This window comes from Lactuca virosa, chromosome 1, assembly GCF_052849685.1.
Source record: "Lactuca virosa cultivar CGN04683 chromosome 1, Lactuca_virosa_CGN04683_v6, whole genome shotgun sequence".
NCBI classification, from domain to species: domain Eukaryota; kingdom Viridiplantae; phylum Streptophyta; class Magnoliopsida; order Asterales; family Asteraceae; genus Lactuca; species Lactuca virosa.
In genome coordinates, this window is record NC_136426.1 from 102425410 (window position 1) to 102446383 (window position 20974).

The 20974-nt window shown below is 35.3% G+C and overlaps 1 protein-coding gene and 1 long non-coding RNA gene across 2 annotated transcripts; one reads left to right on the top strand and one right to left on the bottom strand.

The window, feature by feature from the left end:
* The first annotated feature begins 1384 nt into the window (after positions 1 to 1384).
* On the top strand, positions 1385 to 10914 carry LOC145153993 (eukaryotic translation initiation factor 3 subunit A-like). The gene is made up of 14 exons (XM_079075510.1): positions 1385 to 1541; positions 2654 to 2723; positions 3597 to 4078; positions 4929 to 5144; positions 5693 to 6061; positions 6498 to 6527; positions 6621 to 6848; positions 7144 to 7305; positions 7414 to 7635; positions 8584 to 8790; positions 8876 to 9082; positions 9858 to 9938; positions 10013 to 10214; positions 10312 to 10914. The coding sequence occupies exons 2-14, from the start codon at positions 2678 to 2680 to the stop codon at positions 10722 to 10724; spliced, it is 2865 nt and encodes a 954-aa protein (XP_078931636.1). The 5' UTR covers positions 1385 to 1541; positions 2654 to 2677; the 3' UTR covers positions 10725 to 10914.
* LOC145154009 (uncharacterized) lies at positions 2484 to 3727 on the bottom strand. Its single transcript, XR_013734501.1, has 2 exons — positions 3655 to 3727; positions 2484 to 2780 (listed from the first exon to the last, which is right to left on the bottom strand). It is a non-coding gene; the product is annotated as an uncharacterized LOC145154009 (long non-coding RNA).
* Positions 10915 to 20974: the final 10060 nt, after the last annotated feature.

The window sequence follows — 20974 nt, forward strand, 5'->3', positions numbered from 1 at the left end:
AAGTACAGGCGGCTTGTTGGTCGTCTTCTGTACCTACAAGTCACCCGACCTGATATTGCGTTTGCAGTAAATACGCTCAGCCAGTTTGTTTCGGCTCCTCGGGAAACTCATTGGGTCGCGGCTCTCCGTGTGTTGCGATACCTTAAAGCTACGCCTGGTCAAGGCATTTTCCTTCCGGCTGATAGTGATTTAACATTGGTTGCATATTGTGATTCTGATTGGCTTGGTTGTCCTTTTCACGAGGCGTTCAAAGACTGGTTATTTTATTACTCTTGGGGGTGCTCCTATCTCTTGGAAGACAAAGAAGCAGTCCGTCGTGTCTCGCTCTTCTGCTGAAGCTGAGTATAGATCCATGGCCACTACAGTGAGTGAAGTTTTATGGCTTCGTTGGTTGCTAACGGACCTTGAAGCTTCTCAGACGACTGCTACTCGACTTTATTGTGATAATCAAGCTACACGGCATATAGCTAACAACCCGGTATTTCACGAGCGTACTAAACATGTTGAGATGGATTGTTATTTCGTTCGTGAGCGAGTTGAGTCTGGGGAAATATTTCCAGCTGCTATTCACACCAAAGATCAACTAGCAGACCTTTTTACCAAACCACTTGGGACTGACAGATTTCGTTCTCTGTTGGGCAAGATGGGCGTTCGTGATCTTCACGTTCCATCTTGAGGGAGAGTGAAGAAAATGATTGAGATTATCTTATCTTCTATTGTGTTTATCTTATATTTATTCCTAGTTTCCTGATAGGATTATACTCTATTTTTCATATTTATCCGTTTGGATATTTGGTGTATATATATACTCTTTATCAATTGAATGAAGACACGACCTGGAATCAATTGTTCCAGTTGAACTCTTTTTAGTTTTCTATAGTAATAAAGTACGTTTTCTTCTTCTATATCGTTATAATTAAAGAATCTTTTTTGCATTACTTAATACTTCGTATAAATCATAATGTATCATCAAGCCCGTCTTGTTTTTTTTATATATTGATATACAATTGTCTTAGAGATATATTATATACATAAGTAAAAAAATCGTTATTTTATATGACTCTAAAATATGTTTATTTTTTCTTTAAATCATTATAAAATATTTTTCCATACATCGGCTGAAATATGATATTCTAGGGATGTTCACACCATAAAGACTTAATAAACTAATTTTTCATTCTCCATTGAACCCAATTTCCTAAATATCACTAATTTTGAAACTAATTACACCTTTTGTTTTGTTCCATTGATTTTGTTGCCTCAAGTGTCTACATCACACGGACAAAAATTAAAATATATTATCATTGTGAATAAAAATAATGTATTATCACAAAATAAGAATGGACATAAAATAAGAATATTATTTAAAAATGGAATTGCCGGGGTGTACCCGGGTTTCTTAAAGCAGTTAACGCCCAATCAAGTTAAGATTACTCGTGTAGAATTAGCAAACCAAATGCTAATACTACTGCGAAACATTTGATCCATTTTTCATCAATCGAGGGTTTACAGCCAAAAACGCCATTGAAGATCAAATCAAGGTCTTCCTCTCTGTCCATTAACGTATTTCACATTTCCTTGTATAATCTGTGAGCGTGATTTATCATTTCTGTGCAATCTAAATTAGTTTTGCGTTCACGTTTTACGAATCTACGTGATTATGTTCTGATATTCGTTATAATTGTTATGTAATCAGATTTACGATTAGAATCTGGTTCGATTTATTCTTTTTTTTTTGTTTGAAAAGGATATCATTTTGGTTTGCGTATGATCAGTGACTCGCAGGTTGGATGCATTTTTGTTTCATGACTTATGAAGGCGTACCTAGCTTTTAAATTCGTAAATCATGTGAATCACATTAATCTAAGAACAATAGCGTAAGTGCAACTGAAAATCTACGATCGTTTTGTTTTTCTACAGTATGGCATACGCCATTTACCAGGTGAACTGTTGTATACAAATTTTTATGGTACTGATTTATTGAAGACATAACATTGGCTTAAAGTCTGGTAGATAAACAATTGATGATTGATGAATTTGGATGCATTCTTGCTCTGTTTTGCTTGATGATTAGTCCTCATTTAGCAATTAATTCAATAACTTCCTTCTCATATTAATAGTGAAATTTCTTAGTAATGTTAATGCTCTTGGTTCACGAGAATTAGGTTATCTTCATCTTCATATGAAGTATTCTAGGTATCCACACCTCCATTAAACCATGCGTCAATCAATCATTCATCTTAGATGGACGAATAAGCTGTTCGATTTTGTCTTAATTGTTATTTTGATTGCTGATGGTTTTACCATATATGCCAAAATTATGGATTCTCTTATGCCAAATCCTGAATATCTGGATAAAACTTTCTTATTTTTCATTTGGGCATATCCTAATATCTTATAGATTTATGAAACAACCTTTTTGGCCTAAGCAAGTACCTTTATGTGTATTCAGTTGCTTGATTCCCAAATCTACATTGAACTAGTATTATAATTACTGATTTGTTAAAAACTGCAGATAATTCACAATACATGCTACCATCGTGCATCCTTTTAGCTTTGTCAATGAGTATAACTCACAGAAGAATACATAAACAGATAAACTTGCCCCTTTCATATGGATCTCCATTAACTTGTTACATTTTCTGTCTTTTAGCTCTAATTGATTGGATTTCTCAATATGGCAACTTTTGCCAAGCCCGAAAATGCTTTGAAGCGAGCTGAAGGTGAGCATCCTTTTCTTTCATTAACTATGTACATCATCTTTTTCTTTGAGATACTCTCTGCTTAACATGAAAAAGTAGCAACATTATTTCATTTATTTGTTTAATATAACATCCTACTCTCATTTCCTTCTTATAAGGCATCAGACTTTCAATATTTATCTTATTAAGGCTGTACTTTGAAAATCTCCCCAGTTATAGCATTATACTTTCAACTTTTTTCCAATTATAACATTATTCCTTGAAAATTTTACTCAATTATAGCAGTGAAAATTGCTTAAACCGAATGACATTGTTATGACTAGGAAGATTTTTCAAAGTACAATTCTATAGTAGAAGGAAATGAAAGTAGAATGCTATAAAAACAAATAAATAAAAATATGTTGTTATTTCTTGCATTTAACACTATGTAATACAAATTGAAACTTGATTTACCACTAGAGGGGGTTCTTTCGTCATGTATATAGGGCTAAATTACAAAAATAGCAACACACTTCTATTTATTTGTTTATTATATCATAATACTTTCATTTTTTCTGTTACAACATCGTACTTTTAATACTTTTGAAGGCATCCTACTTTGAAAAATCTACCATTATAGCATCATACTTCCAAACAATTTCTTCATACAACATTGTATATTAAAAAATACTAAATTATAATAACAGTGTGATTTGATTTATATCCGAGTGACATTGCTATAATTGGGTAGATTTTTCAAAATTCAATGTCGTAATAGAAAGAAATGAAATCAGAATGCTACAATGAACAAAAAAATACGAGTAAGTTACTATTTCTTGCATTTAGCCCTATATATCTAATCCATGTTGGACATAATTGTTCTTATTGACACATTGTTTTGATATGTGGATGCAGAGTTGATTAATGTTGGACAAAAGCAAGATGCATTACAAGCACTTCACGGGATTATAACCTCAAAAAGATACAGAGCATGGCAAAAGACACTTGAAAGAATCATGTTCAAGTATGTAGAGCTATGTGTTGACATGAGAAGAGGAAGATTTGCAAAAGATGGTTTGATACAGTATCGTATAATTTGTCAACAAGTCAACATAAGTTCATTGGAGGAAGTGATCAAACATTTCATGCATTTGGCCACTGAAAAGGCTGAACATGCACGTAGTCAAGCACAAGCATTAGAAGAAGCTCTTGATTTTGATGATTTAGAAGCGGATAAAAGGCCTGAAGATTTGATGCTGAGTTATGTTAGTGGGGAGAAAGGGAAAGATAGATCTGATCGTGAGCTTGTTACTCCATGGTTTAAATTGTTGTGGGAGACTTACAGGACTGTGTTGGAAATCTTACGGAATAACTCTAAATTGGAGGCTCTTTATGCGGTTAGGATTTCTTATTTCTTGGGACTCCTTATCTCATTTGGAGTAAATTACATTTTTGGTCCCTAACGATAGCTGATTTTTACAATTTTGTTCCTAAAATGTTTTATCATGACTTTTTGGTCGTTACTTGACATTTTTGTAACGTTTTGAGGTCCTTGTTTCAAGTAAACTTTTTGATTGTTTTTTAAGTACTTATTTATTATTTAATATAAGTTTTTTTGAAAAGTTTTCTTTTGCAATATGGCCATTTTACTTGGAACATGAACCAAATTCCTTAGGATACTCTAAAGTCTAAAGCAAGGACCAAAATTGCAAGAAATTTTTTTGGGACCAAAATTACAAAAATACTTAGGGATCAAATATGTAATTTACTCAATCATATATGCTTAGTTAGATATATTACTTGTTTAGTAGCATAGACTCATCTGATTATCACATTGCTTACTGCTGGTACTGTTACATGATCTATGACTGTAGTGTAACATCCATGTTAGATTCTAAATCAATAAACAATACAAATACATAGAACACAAGCAAACAAAATACATATACCTATATATAGTAGAGTTGGTGAAATGACGAAATTGCCCTTAGGACCGAATCAAAACATAAGTTTGACTTTTACAATTGAAAATGACTGGAACACAATTAAGACTTAAACCTCAGTATACGTTTCATGTGGGAAGTGTTTGAAGTTATAAGATGATAATCTTGCTACCTTAACAAGTAGAATTACAGTAAGTGGGAAGTTGACTTTTAAGTTTATAAGTTTTATATTCTCATATGAATATTTAAAGTTTGTAGAATTTAGCAAACTATTACTAAGCTGCAGCATTATTCATTCATACAGATGACTGCACATCGGGCCTTCCAATTCTGTAAGCAATATAAACGCACAACAGAGTTTAGAAGACTTTGTGAAATCATTAGAAATCATCTTGCAAATCATAATAAATATCGCGACCAAAGGGATCGACCTGATCTCTCTGCTCCAGAAAGTTTACAATTGTATCTTGACACAAGATTTGAACAATTGAAGGTTGCTACTGAACTTCAGCTTTGGCAGGTTTGTTCTTTATCTCTTTTGCATTTGATGCACGTGGGCATAAATTTAAGGGGAAACACAGAAAAAAATAACAAAACAATATACTTCCACCATTTTATCAATTTAGCCATTTGATTGTTTTCTATAGTGATTAAACCATTATACTTTTGTTGACTTTTAGATTAAACCATTTTTCTCGGATGTCCACATATAGTATGCTACTCGCATGCCATGTCAGCAGTATATTACACGTGGACACCCTATATGGATTATGGACGATTACATGGCATAAAAACCTGTTAACATATAGCATATCATTATAATGTAAATCACCGATACCCACATTAGTCTAATGGGTATTATTTTTCACATTAAAAGGTAATTTGAAAGTATAATGCTGTAATAGGGAAAAAAAATGGAAAGTACATTGCTATTTCTTTCATTTAGCCTGAATACAAATGCTTTTCTGTAGTTAGCCTTTCAGTTTTTCTAACTAATGATTTATCTCAAATGTCTGATTAAAGACATCTAAATTACACAACTTTGTTTTACTTACCTTGACATGTCAGGAAGCTTTCCGTTCTGTTGAAGACATATATGGACTTATGTGTATAGTCAAGAAAACTCCAAAGGCATCATTTTTAGTTATCTATTACGCCAAATTAACCAGAATCTTTTGGATCTCCTCAAGCCATATCTACCACGCCTTTTCATGGCTTAAGCTATTTACACTTCAAAAGAGTTTCAACAAGAACTTAACCCAGAAAGACTTGCAGTTAATAGCTTCATCTGTTGTTCTTGCTGCACTCTCAGTTCCTCCTTATGATCGCTCACATGGCGCATCTCATATGGAACTCGAAAACCAAAAAGAGAGGAATCTTAGGGTTGCTAATCTTATCGGATTCATTGTTGATCCAAGATCAGAGACAAGAGAAGTGGTAACTTTATTGATCGGGTTAATTGTCCCCATGTTTTTTTTTCTATTCAATCATAAAAAGGACCAAAAATGGGAAGTTCATATCACAAGATGACTGCATCTTCAACATTTATCACAAAATGACCATCTATTTTGCGAAATAATGTCCGCTAATTTCCAAAATTACTCTCTAACACTGAAGAATCAATTTCGCGAAAAAAAGTACTGAGAAAGAAAAAAATTAAATTTCATAGAATATGAGAGAATCCATTTCGTGAAAAAAAAAAATATTTTGCGATGTTTTTTCTCCAATTAAGTGGTCATTTTGTGATAAGTGTTAAAATTATGGTCATTTTGTTATCCAGTCCTCCCATTTTGGTCATTTTTGTGGTTAACTTAATTTTACCATATTTTTTCAATTGCTTATTTACATAATCTTTTATTGTTACTTTCCTCAGCTTTCACGTTCGTCACTCCTCTCAAAATTGGTAAGATCAAATGAAAATATACCATAAAAGAGAAATATATACATATTTTTAGATCTATAAAGTAAGGAATGGGAATATGTATGATGTTTTCAGGTATTGAAGAGTGTAATGTCATGTGTAACACAGGAAGTAAGAGATTTGTACCATATTTTGGAGCATGAGTTCTCCCCTTTGGATCTTGCATTAAAAGTACAACCCTTGCTCATGAAAATATCAAAACTTGGGGGTAAACTTTCTTCAGCTTCTTCAGTCCCAGAAATTCAGTTATCTGAATATATCCCTTCACTGGAAAAACTTGCCACCCTTAGATTGCTACAACAGGTGTGTGATCATCACATTCAGCTTATAATCTTTAGTCTCTTTTAGCCCCCCGTTTTTTATGCATGACATGAGAAAACAAAACAATTTGTACTGTTTTTGACCTGCAATTAAAGAAGTTGTTGATGTGTCAGTGGGACCTATTAAAAGACTGTTGTCATTGCAGCAGTTGGTTACAAAAGCTGATATGGTCTCATGGGGCTAATTCATCTTCATCTCCAGTCTCCTTCACTTGTATTAATTACTTTGACAAAATGAAGAGTTTTTTTTTATATATATATGATTTCTGGTTTTCTAGGTGTCCAGGGTGTATCAGGTAATGAAGATAGAAACTCTAACAGGGATGATACCCTTTTTCGACTTCTCTGTTGTGGAGAAAATTTCAGTGGATGCTGTAAAACACAATTTTATATCAATGAAAGTTGATCATAGGAAAGGTGCTGTTCTTTTTGGTAGTCAGGTGCTAATTAATGAAAATCTCCATCGTCTTTAATATATATTTTTGTTTTGTATATTATTATATTATATTTGTGAATTGTGATTTTTAAATCATGATGATCTTGTTTAGGGTCTTGAATCTGAAGGGATACGTGCTCATCTGAGTGTTTTTGCGGAATCCCTTACAAAGGCGAGATCAATGGTTATTCCTCCCACGATGAAAGCTTTGAAACATGGGGAGACATTAACCAGTTTAACAGAGACTGTGGATAAGGAACATAAAAGACTTCTTGCTCGCAAGTCTATAATTGAGAAACGTAAAGAAGAACAAGAAAGACAACTTCTAGAGATGGTATTTTTACTAATTAATTTCACTTATACTAACTAGTTTAAACAAATTATACATTAGCTAAGGTAATTTTCATTAAAGAATTAGCTAGAGAATGAATGAAACTGTTGCTTCCATTGGAATAAAATCAAGCAGTTCGTTTTTGAATTGTTTTGCCGGATGGAATGGATCATTTTTAAAGGAGTCTGAATCCATCCATTTTGTTGGGACATCTTTTTTTTCATCCCATCACGAATTCAACGGAAAAATTGTAAGATGGCCCATTTTCTTTATAATTTTTTTAAAGAATAATGACTAAAATGGGTGGTGTTATATGATCAAATGAGCCCCTTTTGAAAATTTATCACAAAATAACAACCTACTTTTTACGAAATCTTTTTTGTTTTATGAATAAAAAAAGCCTTAGAAAATTTTAGGAAATGTATTCTCTTTGCTTGTGAAATTTTAGTTGGGACCACTAATAAATAAAATTTGCAAAAATAGTAGTTTTGAAAAAATTGGTTTTGCCCTTGTTTTGTAATAAATGTTCAAAGATCACTCATTTGGTTTTTAGTGATTACCACAAATTTTAATGACATATTATCATTAGGAATTTCATGATTTTAATTAAATTATAATTTTATTTTTGAAAAATATCTAGAAAATTTCATTTTTTATTATAATCTTATTTAGATTTTAATGATCACTTGTTAGTTTAATCTTTTTTAGTGTTTTAGATAATAATTTTTATAATTATAATTAAACAATATATAGAACACTCATAAAAACTATACATTGTATTTACATACATTACAATAATAAATTCATATGAAAAATCCAATTCATCTCCACAACTCAACCAAACCTTTGTCATTCAATTCCTTCATTTTCTTCATTCCATCCAACCAAACAAACCATTATAATACGTAACTTGAATTTGTTAAACTGATTAAAACTAATTTTGGCATGTAGGAGCGAGAGGAGGAATCAAGGAGACTTAAACAACAAAAGATTACGGAAGAGGCAGAAAGAAAACGACTTGCTGCTAAGTATGCACAAAGGAGAAACCAAAGGATCCTTAAAGAAATTGAGGAGCGAGAACTTGAAGAAGCACAACAGTTGTTGAAGGAAGCTGGAAAACGTGGTAAAAAGAAGGGCAAGAAGCCCATCATGGAAGGGGTGAGTAAATCAAACCTCAAACCTCATTTCAGCCACAAATTAATTGACCAAATTAATTAACCTTTTACATGTACAATCCATGCAGGAAAAGATAACGAAGCAAACATTAATGGAAATGGCTTTAAATGAACAACTAAAGGAGAGACAAGAAATGGAGAAGAAGTTGCAAAAACTTGCTAAAACAATGGATCACCTTGAAAGAGCAAAAAGAGAAGAGGCATCTCCTTTAGTTGAAGCAGCATTCCAACAACGATTAGTTGAAGAAAAGGCTCAACATGAACATTTTCAGCAGGTAATATATTCAAACAAGAAAATTTCCTTTTTCTTATTTTAACTCGTCATATATTCCAAGGCAAAATACAGTCACACTTATTATACTTTCATCATTTTATCGGTTTAGCTACATAACTATTTTATACAATGATTAAACTATAACACTTTTTTTATTGTTTAAAAAATATTATTTTCCCAGGTTATCCAAAAAAAAAAAAAGAATGCACACAGCCTTGAATTGGTGGCTAAAATCAATAAAATGATGAAAGTATAATGGTTTATCCATTAGAGTGTAATTTAACATTTTACAAAATCATGTAACTAGGAAAAATGGTTTTTAAAACCATAAAAAACTGAAATGGTTTACATAGAATATTTTAATGACTAAATTGATAAAATGATGAAAATTTTATTGTGTTTTACTGTATATAAATATTTTTCAAAATCATGGTTTAATGGTTATTGAAAATAATCAAAGTGACTTTAAAGATCACCTCCAACCATAACACTATTTTTTGCACCAATTTGACAAAACTGGTGCAAACACCAAGTTCTTTTCAATCTTTATATTACACCATTCTTGACATCAAAATAACTTATAATATAATATCACAATTAATAAATATTGAATATTAAATATAGACTATTATAACATATTACATGTAATTAACAACAAAGTTAACTCCAAATTTGGTGTTAATTCACAAACAACAAATTTCATGTAATATTTGGTATTTGGTTTGTAAAAAATAGGATTTAACTAATTCAGCATTTAATTTGGTTTAACCCTGCAGCTAGAGATTGAGCAAAGCCGACAGCGTCATGCTGGAGATCTTGAGAAGAAAAAGAGACTAAGCAGGATGATGAAAGACAAGGTTATAAATCATTAACATCTTGGATTTCTAGCTTGTTTCTGATCTTGATGAGACGTTTATTCAAATTTTTGTAGGAAACTTTCCAGCAAAGAGTTTTTAGCAAGAGAGAAGCCGAGTACAAGAAAATGAAGAAGGAACAAGAGGATCGAATCAACCAAATAATTCAATCAAGACAACAAGAACGCGAAACCAGAAGGAAAATGATTTGCTATCTCAAAATCGAAGAAGAACGACAGAAAAAGTTACGCGCAGAAGAAGAAGCCCGTCAACGTGAAGGTATCAACCACAGAATGGAATCTCTAATTCCAATTCCGTCGCCGGAATATGTCTGCGTAATGTATAAAACAATAATGACATTTTTTTCTGTATTTAGAGGCGGAGAGGCGAAAGAAGGAAGAAGCTGAGCGTAGGGCAAAACTAGACGAAATAGCAGAGAAACAGAGGCAAAGGGAAAGGGAGCTTGAAGAGAAAGAACGGCAACGAAGAGAAGAAGTGTTAAGAGGAACACCTGCATCGCTATCGCCGATAAGGCCTACGGAGTCTCCGTCGTCTCCTCGCTCATCAAAACCAGGGCTCGTTACAGCCACCGCTGCTTCACCTTCGCCGGGAAAATACGTGCCCCGACACCTTCGAGAGAGGATCACCGGGGGGCCACAGTCGCCGCCGTCTCCAGACCATGATAGGTGGGGCCGCCAGGATGACCGGCCTAGTACTGACAGGTGGCGGTCGACGACGTTTGGCGGTGGAGGTGCGCCGAGATCTACTTGGCCGTCCTCCAGACGCTGAAGTGAAAAAAACCACATGTTAGTGTGTTACACGGATTGAAAAGTTGGTTTTATGGTTTTCTTTAACAGTAGACGAATCGGGCTTATTTTGCCTAAAACTCTAAATAAAATAAAAAACGGTGTAGCTGTATGGATGAAAGTCCCGAAATGCATACATATACGAATATATAAATAGAAATCATTTTGGTCAACTACTTCATGTTTGATTGTTTATATGAGGCCTATAAATAATTGATATTTTCTTAATATTTATTACAAAATGGGCATTGGTCCTTTTATAGAATGTCAAAATTTTCATGAAATCACACTATTTTAAAAGTGAGGTTTTGCTTATTATTAGTAAAGCAGTAGAAACTTAGAAGAATGTGAATGTAAGTTGTCAAACCATAAAAGTCATGCATGGAAATCTAGGAGGACTTAAATTGGCAAAACGTCCAAAAAATATGGTAAGATTTTCAATTTTTAATAAAGAAATAAAAGTCAAACACCATAAAAATAATTGTTTTGCAACATGGAATCAAAATCAGAGTATCATAACATAACATCTCTCAAAATCATGAAGACTACTGGATAGTGTGTACAGTCACGCCTTCGTTTTTCTTCAGTCTTCAGAAGTACATGAAACATTTAAATCTATAATTGTAAGTCAAAGCTTATTGAGTTCTTCAAAGTATTACATACAACACAGCACAACAAAACATTTATAACAACTATGGGTTATCAACAACCCTATTGATTATCAACAACCCCGAGCTATCAATAGCTCAACTATAGCAATTTGGGTTATCAGCAACCATGAGCTATCAACAGCTCACATACGGAAAATTGGGTTATTAGCAACCATGAGCTATCAGCAGCTCACATACAACATATTATATAAATAACACAGTTAGAAAACTCACCTCACAGATAAAATAAAAAACCTCTACAACTCACAACATGCAAAGACATGCACAACAATCGCCTAAACATATAATCCAAGGTCAAATCTCATCCTATAACCTAAACCCTAAAGTTTGGCCTAAAGTCAACCTTAGAAAAAGTCAACAGTCAAAGTCAACCATCGAACCACCACGTTGTGGCCAACCCATGGCTACTATGTGGTAACGGGGGGACAAATCAGTCGCGAGTCTTTCGCCCACAGTGTCATGATCAGCCCCTGGCCATGCCGCGATCCGCCTAGAAAACTCATTTCTTTATTAAGTTCTTAATTTATTAAGACCAAGCCTCAAACTCCCTGGAAGGCTTAAACACACGAAAATAAGTCATAAAAGTTATAATTGTATGGACATAGACACCCAATGCATATTCTACACCATTTTAGGTCAAAATAGTAAATGTGTGACCTTTATTCTTTGCATGGTCCCAAATCACACTTTAGTTCTAGATCTAAAAGACAAAACACTCCAGGGACACTCAAGATCAATAAAGTTGCAAACTTTATCTGGAGTTATTTCATAAACTCTAACCAAAACCATAAAAGGGACCCAAAATGCCATAAAATGCTAAATCTATGAAGTTTAAGCCACCAAGTAAGGAACTTGAACACTTATAAAAGTCTAAAAGATGCACAAGATGCTGGATCTCTTCAAGAAACACTCTCAATCTCCAAAGGGTGATGATCTTCCTTCAAGAATACCAACAACACACACAAAGAGGCTTAGAACATGAAATGGAGGCTAGGGTTGTGGGGGATTCTTTTTGGAGAGATGGAGGTTAGGGTTGGGAGAAACCTTATCCCCGCCATTCTTTAAATAGGGCTTGTGATGTAAGGTCTAGGGTTTTGAGCCCATAACGGTGCCATGTCATGGTCATAATGAACATCACGCCATGGTAAGCAAATCACTACGTTGTGGACCGGGCTAAAACACCAAAACCTAACTATTTAAACTTAACATAAAAAGCCTAAACTCATACCTGGATTGGGTGTTACACACAAAAGTCAAGGACCAAAGCCATGCCAAGAAAAATGCTTAAAAATAAGCATGAAAACGAAAAGCAAATTACGCCAAAACCTAGACAAATTTGAATTTATACTAACACATACATAAAAAAACAAGTAGGTTTTATTTTGAAATTAACTAATGAAAGTTCTAAATTATGTTGAAACGTTGACCATCTCGTATTTATATCGACACATACATAAAAATGAATAAGTAATAAATAGTTCTTTTACTTAATGAATTTTACAAAGTTAAAGCCGAGGGGGTTAAATTTATATTTTAAAATTTTGGGGGTGATAAATGTAGGAGAATCTGATTATGTATACTATGTGGGGTAAATATGAAAGTTTAGAAAATGAAGGGGTGAAAATGATATTTTAGAAAGTTCAAAGTTGAGGAGGTGAAAGTAACATTTTAGAAAGTTCAAATTTGAAGGGTAAAAGTGACATTTTAAAACGTAAATGTGGAAAATGGAGGACTTAACAAAAGTAAGGGACCAAAGTTACTAAATAGCAAATTCTAGGGGGTAAAAACAATATTTTAAAAAGTAGAAGGGGTGGAAAATGTAGAATATATATCATAACTCCGGTTTATATTGTCGAATGAAAACATATTACATGTGACCCAACTCATACGTAGAAAACGTACATAAAAATAAATATGGAAACATACTCAAAATTTACGTTGAAACGTAAAGAAACTTGAATTTACACCAACATGTTTTTTTTTTAAATTAACGAACGAAAGTTCTAAATGTACGTCGAAGCGTAGACCATCTAGAATTTATACCTCTGCATACATAAAAATAAGTACGTAATAAATTAGTTTTTTTAAGTTAATAATGTTTAGAAACTTTAAAGTTGAGGGCGTCAAAATGACATTTTATAAAGTTGAGTGATGGTAATTGTTAGGACTGTAAACGAACCGAACGATCATGAATGAAGGCTTGTTCATGTTCGTTCGTTTAAATTAGTCGAACAAATGAACGAACACGAACGGATAAACGAACGAGTTTTCTTGTTAATGTTCGTTCGTTTATGTTCGTGAACAAGTTAAACGAACATAAACGAATGAACATAAACGAACAAAGATAATAAAAAAAACATAATTGAACATATATGAACATATAATATAGTAATGTAATCAAACACGATTAAGCATATATGAACATAAAATGAACTTATATGAACGAACGTAAACGAACAACATAAATGAACGTTCATGAACATAATTGAACGAATGATACCATTGTTCATGTTCGTTCGTTTAACTAAATTAACGAGAATTTATGTTCGTGTTCGTTCATTTATTAAATAAACGAACTTCCCGCTGAACGGTTCATGAACAGTTCGCTGAACGTTCAGTTCGTTTACAACCCTAGTAATTGTAGTAAAATCAGATTATATGTACTACGAGGGGTAAACGTGAAAGCTTATAAAAGTAAGGGTGAAAGTGACATTTTAGAAAGTTCAAAGTTGAGGGGGGTAAAAGCAACATTTAAAAAAGTAAAGTGGGTGGAAAATGTCAATTTTATAAAGTAGAGGGTAGAAAGTGATGGTAGATAGAAAAATCTGATCTAAACACAAAAGTTTAAAAAATAAAGCAGATGAAAATGATATTTTAAAACTTTCAAAGTTGAGAGGATTAAAATAGAATTTTACAAAATGTTGGGGTCGAAAGCATCATTTTACACAGTAAAAATAAAAGGAAGAAAGTGATCATTTAAAGTTTAAAGTTGAAGAAGTCAAAATAACATTTTACAAAATATAGGGTAAAAACATCATTCGATAAAGTACGAGGGTTAGAAATGTCGGTGCAGTAAATCCACCGACTTTAGTTTTAGGAGTATATATAATTTTAGGAAATTTGTATTTTACCCGTCAATCGGATTTAGGTTACGTAACACCCTAGTGAAATCTTTTTCTTGTTTTTTCAAAACGGTGTAATTTTTGTTATTATAACCTTCAAACACTTATATATTTAGGGTTTTTTCATAGAGGAGGGGCATATGAAAGAATGTTTAAATAATTTCGGAGTATATGGCTACGTAATTGAAAGATATTATATACACATTAATAACCATGGTGTTTAGGAACAATATATTTATGTACTTCATAATTTTACCATAGTAGTTTGTGGAGGTTGGCAATTTTGGTCTTTGCCCTTCCTTTACTGCCTCCCGCTTCCAATTCGATCGTTACACAAATACTTACAGTTGTCCATTTTACGACCTCCTGCTATTTCTCCAACTTCATATTTTCCTTCGCTCAACCATCTTTCACCTCTACCACAATTTCTCGACTTCTGTCTTCTCCTGTTAACAGTCATCAGTGACCTAAAAGGCCTTCGGGAACCCTTCATCGGATTCTGAAATTGAACCCTTGATTTCCCGCCGTTGTCTCTTGTTATCACTACACATTGGTATAAAATCAATGTCGACCTCCCCAACGAACCTCCCCCATTTGTGTATCCAAAGCTGTTTGATTAAGCAGGAGACAAGTAATGAATGATTCATTGCGATTTTCATCCTTCCTCCCCTTCCGCTGCATATGGCTCTTTCATCCTTGAAGATGATCAATCACCTATATCTTCATTTCAGGACGGATCACCTACTCATCCTCAAACTATTTCTGTTTCCCTCATTTTTTTCTCCTTGTAACACCTGTTTTCTGGTATATATTTTTTTAGTGATTATTTTTTAAATAAGTTAGATAATTAGGGTTTTGCTATGGGGCACGATGTGTCCTTTATTGGCGCAACACGGATATGCCACATAGGGTGTGGCGCCTTGTATGATATGCACGGTGTTCCTCTGTAAAACTTAAAACCCTAGGTCTTGGGTCTTGGGCCCTATTTAAGGGTGCTAACTTTTAGGGGTTTTGTAACGTCTCATTTTCACAACAAAAAATTTTCATTTTTATTAATATAAAAACTCCCCAATTTATTAATCCATTAATTAAGAAAACCATTTTTCCGAATTACATTTATTAAAAATCAGAGTGTTGTAGAAACGTGGAATCTTAAATGTTGTTGATGAGTGTGTACAGTCCCGCCTTCTCCTTCCAGCAATAACTGATGATACCTGAAACCATAAACAATTGGGTAAGCATAAAGCTTAGTGAGTTACCCCCAAAATACCACCATATAAACAGATCAAAAATACAATCAAACATGTCGGGTCCAATCAGCCATCGGGCTGGAATACCCAGGGTTTGTTGTCCTACTACCTCAACCCCACCGCTCTTCCCGAGCCTCAGTGCCTACGGCTTACAGCCGGCCCGCACCGGGTATCTTGGCCTACCGCACAAAGCAGGACCGCATCAACCCAAACCAAACATAATATGTCGACATATAAACAATCAGGATCAAGTAGGCACATAATACAGGCAAAAAATAATCATGCAGCTCACTACTGCCTACTAATCCTCTCACAACATACAGTCCCGCTACCAGCTAACCCCCATAGAATGTGTAACCATAAGTAACCAGAGGTGAGATAGCAACCCGAACAGATGGTCCTACTCTAGAGCCACAACCAAACAAGGAACAGACAAGAGAGCCTAGACCAAGAGTTCTCAGGCTATCCTACATGACCACAGACAGTCCCTAAGGGCACTCCATAGATGATAACCAGGAAGCACATATAACATACAGTTCTACAAGTTGTTACCACAAAGTTACATACTCAATACCAGGAGACGGATCTAACAGATCACTACAGCATAACAACATACTCAATACCAGAACACAGATCTAACAGATCACTACAGCATATCAGCTGGAATTAAATCTTATTAATATTAAGCCCTTTTACCCCGAGATGTATTTTATATTTTATTTTATTTTAGCCCTAAATCCATAATAAATTATTAGAGTATTAGCATAAGGAGTTAAATGATATTAATTCTTGAAAATTGGGGGTTAAAGTGTAACTTTCGGACTGGTTATGAATAGATTTTTGGATGTTGGGGGCTGTTTGGTAGTTTTTGGACTTGAATTGAAAGAATTTTTGGAATCATGGGCTATAGAGTAAATTGCAGACTTAATTTGGAAAAGATTGGTGAGGGAGGGACTGAAATTGGAATTTCGGTATAAGTTTGAATGGAGACGGGTTAATACCAGTCACACTCCTCGTGTTCTTTCATGTGAAACGCATCCTCCAAATCCTAACCTTAAATCATTCTCCCAGCCGCCACCCTTATCTCTCCACTTCCAGCCGCCGCCTTGAACCGCCGGGCACCCCGCCGCTGCACTCACCACGGAAGAAGCCAAGGACTGCCGAAGACAACGTCGCCGGTTGCTGCTTTTGTCATCCTCGATCACACTTCGTCTTCTCCATTTCCTTCTGTTGATGCATCGCCGCTCGTTAGTGCCGTCCGTTAGCGTCACCGCTGCCTTTTCCTCCTCCCTCCAGGCCGCCGTCCTCCTCCGACGGTGAGGTTCCCTGTTGATCTCTGACTGCCTCCTGCCACCTCAAGGGTGGCGGTGTTGTGTGTGTTTTTCGTGTGTGTGAGTGCGTGTTTCAGTCGTGAGGTGTGCGTGGGTGCGTTTTTGGTTAGCCGGAAAATGAGAAGAACCACCATGGTAGCCAACCATGGTGGCTGCCGCCGTGTTGCTTTTTTTTTGCCACCACCAGCCACCGTGTGGGGTGGCTGTGTGTGTAATATTATGTGAATGTGTGTGTTTTAGTGTGTGTATGTATGTAGAAGTTGTTATGTGTGCTTGTTTGTTGAATTTACACTCGAACCGCCGCCGTGTGCGGGTGGCTGCCACCTTCTGCCGCCATGGACCGCCGCCGACCACCACTGCCCGAGGTGGCAGTGGGTGGTGCCCGATTTATTAAACATATATAATTAACTAATTAACTAATCATCTAGCTTAAGGAGTTGGAAAACCCTAATATCAAGAAACCCTAATTTTGGAGTTGGTCGGGTCTCGTATTAAAACTAGTAATTAAACTTAAATAATAATTAATAATCCTCTACAAGTAACTTAATGCAATAGTGGAATTTATGGATTAAGTCCTTAAGGGGTTAAGTGTGGAACACTAACCCTAGTTATCATTTTATGTGAAAAACCCTAGAATCGGGGAGCTCAATTTGGACAATGACGGGGCACGTATTTGGGCTGTTGATTGGAATATTATTTCACCCGAGTACGACTAAGTCAAACCGTAATCAATCATACCCTTAAGTGATTAAGTCCTTAATGGGTTAAGTGTTCTTCCTTAACCCTAATCATCATTTTATGTGAAACCCTAATCGTCATTTCATCTGAGGTGGTCACTGTTGCAAGTGACTATGACATGTGATCGGGTATTGACTCAAATATCTTCCTGTAGGTGTTTGGAAGTGAGTTGAAGCTGGTAGAGTCCATCATTGCTACAGTGGTTATCTACGCGCATATCGAGGTGAGTTTCGCCTCACTGTACCCGTGGGTCGAAGGCACCAATGCCGACCCACTAGTTTTGGTTATCTGCTAGTAGAGGGATGCCCTAGGGACTGTATATAGTCATGTAGGATAGACTGAGGACTCTTGATCTAGGCTCTTTTACCTGTTCGTTGTTTGGTTGTGGTTCTAGAGTAGGATCACCTGTCCGTATGACTATCTCACCTCTGAGTATATACGGCCATGCATTCCTTAGATTGTTGATATTTAGTATGTTGATATGCTGTAGTGATCTGTTAGATCTGTGTTCTGGTATTGAGTATACTGTTATGTTGTAGTAATCTGTTAGATCTGTGTTCTGGTATTGAGTATGCTGCTATGCTGTGGTGATCTGTTAGATCTGTGTTCTGGTATTGAGTATGCTGCTATGTTGTAGTGATCAGTTAGATCTGTCTCCTGGTATTGAGTATGTTGCTTTGTGGTAATAACCTGTAGAACTGTATGTTATTTGTGTTTGCTGGTTATCATCTATGGAGTGTCCTTAGGGACTGTCGGTGGTCATGTAGGATAGCCTGAGAACTCTTGGTCTAGGCTCTCTTGCCTGTTTCTTGTTTGGTTGTAGCTCTAGAGTAGGACCATCTGTTCGGGTGGCTATCTCACATCTGGTTACTTATGGTTACGCATTCTATGGGGGTTAGTTGGTCGTGGGACTGTATGTTGTGAGAGGATTAGTAGGCAGTAGTGGGCTCTATGATTGTTGTTTGCATGTATTATATGCCTACTTGATCCTGATTGTTTATATGTTGACATATTGTGTTTGGTTGGGTTGAGGTGGTCCTGCTTTGTGCGGTAGGCCAAGATACCCGGTGTGGGTCGTGTGACATCCCCATTTTCTCGGCCAGAAAAGTCCGATTTCGTTTATGCTTTTTAAAATAAAATCAGAGTAATCTTTCAAAAGGTGTTGCGGAATTTGTCCCCAAAACATAATATGATAAAAATTTATCAAAGCATTTCTTAAAGAAATGAATTTTCATTGTATTATAAAACATCGGGATGTCATGTTCCGATACAAACCAAAAGCATAAACAGTGTCATATAGGCCTTACAACATTTATTTATATCTACTGGCCTATAATCCAAAATCCCTCGTCATCGTCCAACTATGCTCTTGTTCCACTACCTGTAATATAGAAAACCGAGTGGGTCAGGCTTGGGAGCCTGGTGAGCATATAGGGTTTTCAACCCACAATAAATAAATTTATTATGTTTAAACATCAAACAAACAACCCAATTTCCCATCCCCATTATCTTCTTTATTCATAAATATCTTAAGAATCAACTGTCCTCCATTCATTCATTCCTAAGGATTATCCTAAAGAATAGGCATGAAGTCCATCTTTGCTAATAGCACAGCTGCCTATATTATCCTTTAGGCGCAGCTGCCAGGATTGTGTTGTTCTCAACCAGGCGCAGCTACCAATATCATCATCTATTAGGTACAGCTACCAATATTATATATTAGGCGCGACTGCCAATATTATCATCTATTAGGTACAGCTACCAATATTATCTATTAGGCGTGACTGCCAATATTATCATCTATTAGGTACAGCTACTAATATTATCTGTTAGGCGCGACTGCCAATATTATCATCTATTAGGTACAGCTACCAATATTATCTATTAGGTGTGGCTGCCAATATTATCTAATAGGTACAACTACCAATATTATCTATTAGGTGTGGCTGCCAATATTATCATCTATTAGGTACAGCTACCAATATTATCTATTAGGCGCGGCTGCCAATATTATCATCTATTAGGTACAGCTACCAATATTATCTATTAGGCGCGGCTACCAATATTATCATCTGTTAGGTACAACTACCAATATTATCTATTAGGCGTAGCTGCCAATATTATCATCTATTAGGTACAGCTACCAATATTATCTATTAGGCGCAGCTGCCAGGATTATGACTTTCTCTATTAGACTCAGCTGCCAATATTATCCTTTAGGCGCAGCTTCCAGGATTATATTGTATCTATTAGGCACAGATGTCAATATTATCCTTTAGGCGCAACTGCGAGGATATTTAGATTACAACTGGTGAATACTTAAATCAAAATACCTAATGAACACTTCGTTCAAAAATACTTAATGAACACCTAGTTCAAAAATACCTAGTGAACCCTCAGTTTAAAAACACCTACATGTTACGAGTCTGTTAATGTTCCACTGGACTGTCTAGGAAAAGTCCATGGTCGACATCTATATTCTGCTAGATAACTGGAACATCATCAACATCGAGACCTTTCATCATTTTATTTCATCACACATTAGCTATTTCATCTACCCATGTTATACCCAACATATTTGTAGATAAAAGTACATATACAGTTTAAATCATTCTAAACATGTATAAAACATTCATTCAACATCCATCTCAAATAAACAAACAAAATATATACACATAGCACGTATTTTATATAAAATACTTCATATCTATGTGTAAGATGAAAGTGACTATACTCTCACCTGATAAGACGGCGGTTGGACAACACTTCGTCCCTTAAAACAATCTTTTTCGATGAAACCGGGATATTTTCTCAAAAACCAGGCTTCACGCGGGCAAAGTTTCGTCTCGAAAAACTCTTTTCTCGGGATCTTCGGGCTCTCCGGGACTTGCTTATGATGCGAGGATGATATAATAGGCTTGGGGGTATTTAATGTAACAAAAAGGAAAGTAGAGGGTGAGAGGAGTGAAAGTTTGTAACATAAATACGGCTGGCCTCGATCACTATTTATACTGGCTGAACATTCGAGTTACGTTGGGCGTAACTTTATGGTACGCGGGGCGTACTGCTTCTTCAACGAGTACGCTGGACGTACATCGAGTACACTGGGCGTACTAAGGGA

Coding starts and splice junctions, on each gene's coding strand:
- LOC145153993 (XM_079075510.1), top strand. CDS start 2,678: ATGGCAACTTTTGCCAAGCCCGAAAATGCTTTGAAGCGAGCTGAAG. Junction 4,079..4,928: donor AATTGGAGGCTCTTTATGCG/GTTAGGATTTCT, acceptor TCATTCATACAG/ATGACTGCACATCGGGCCTT. Junction 6,849..7,143: donor CCCTTAGATTGCTACAACAG/GTGTGTGATCAT, acceptor CTGGTTTTCTAG/GTGTCCAGGGTGTATCAGGT.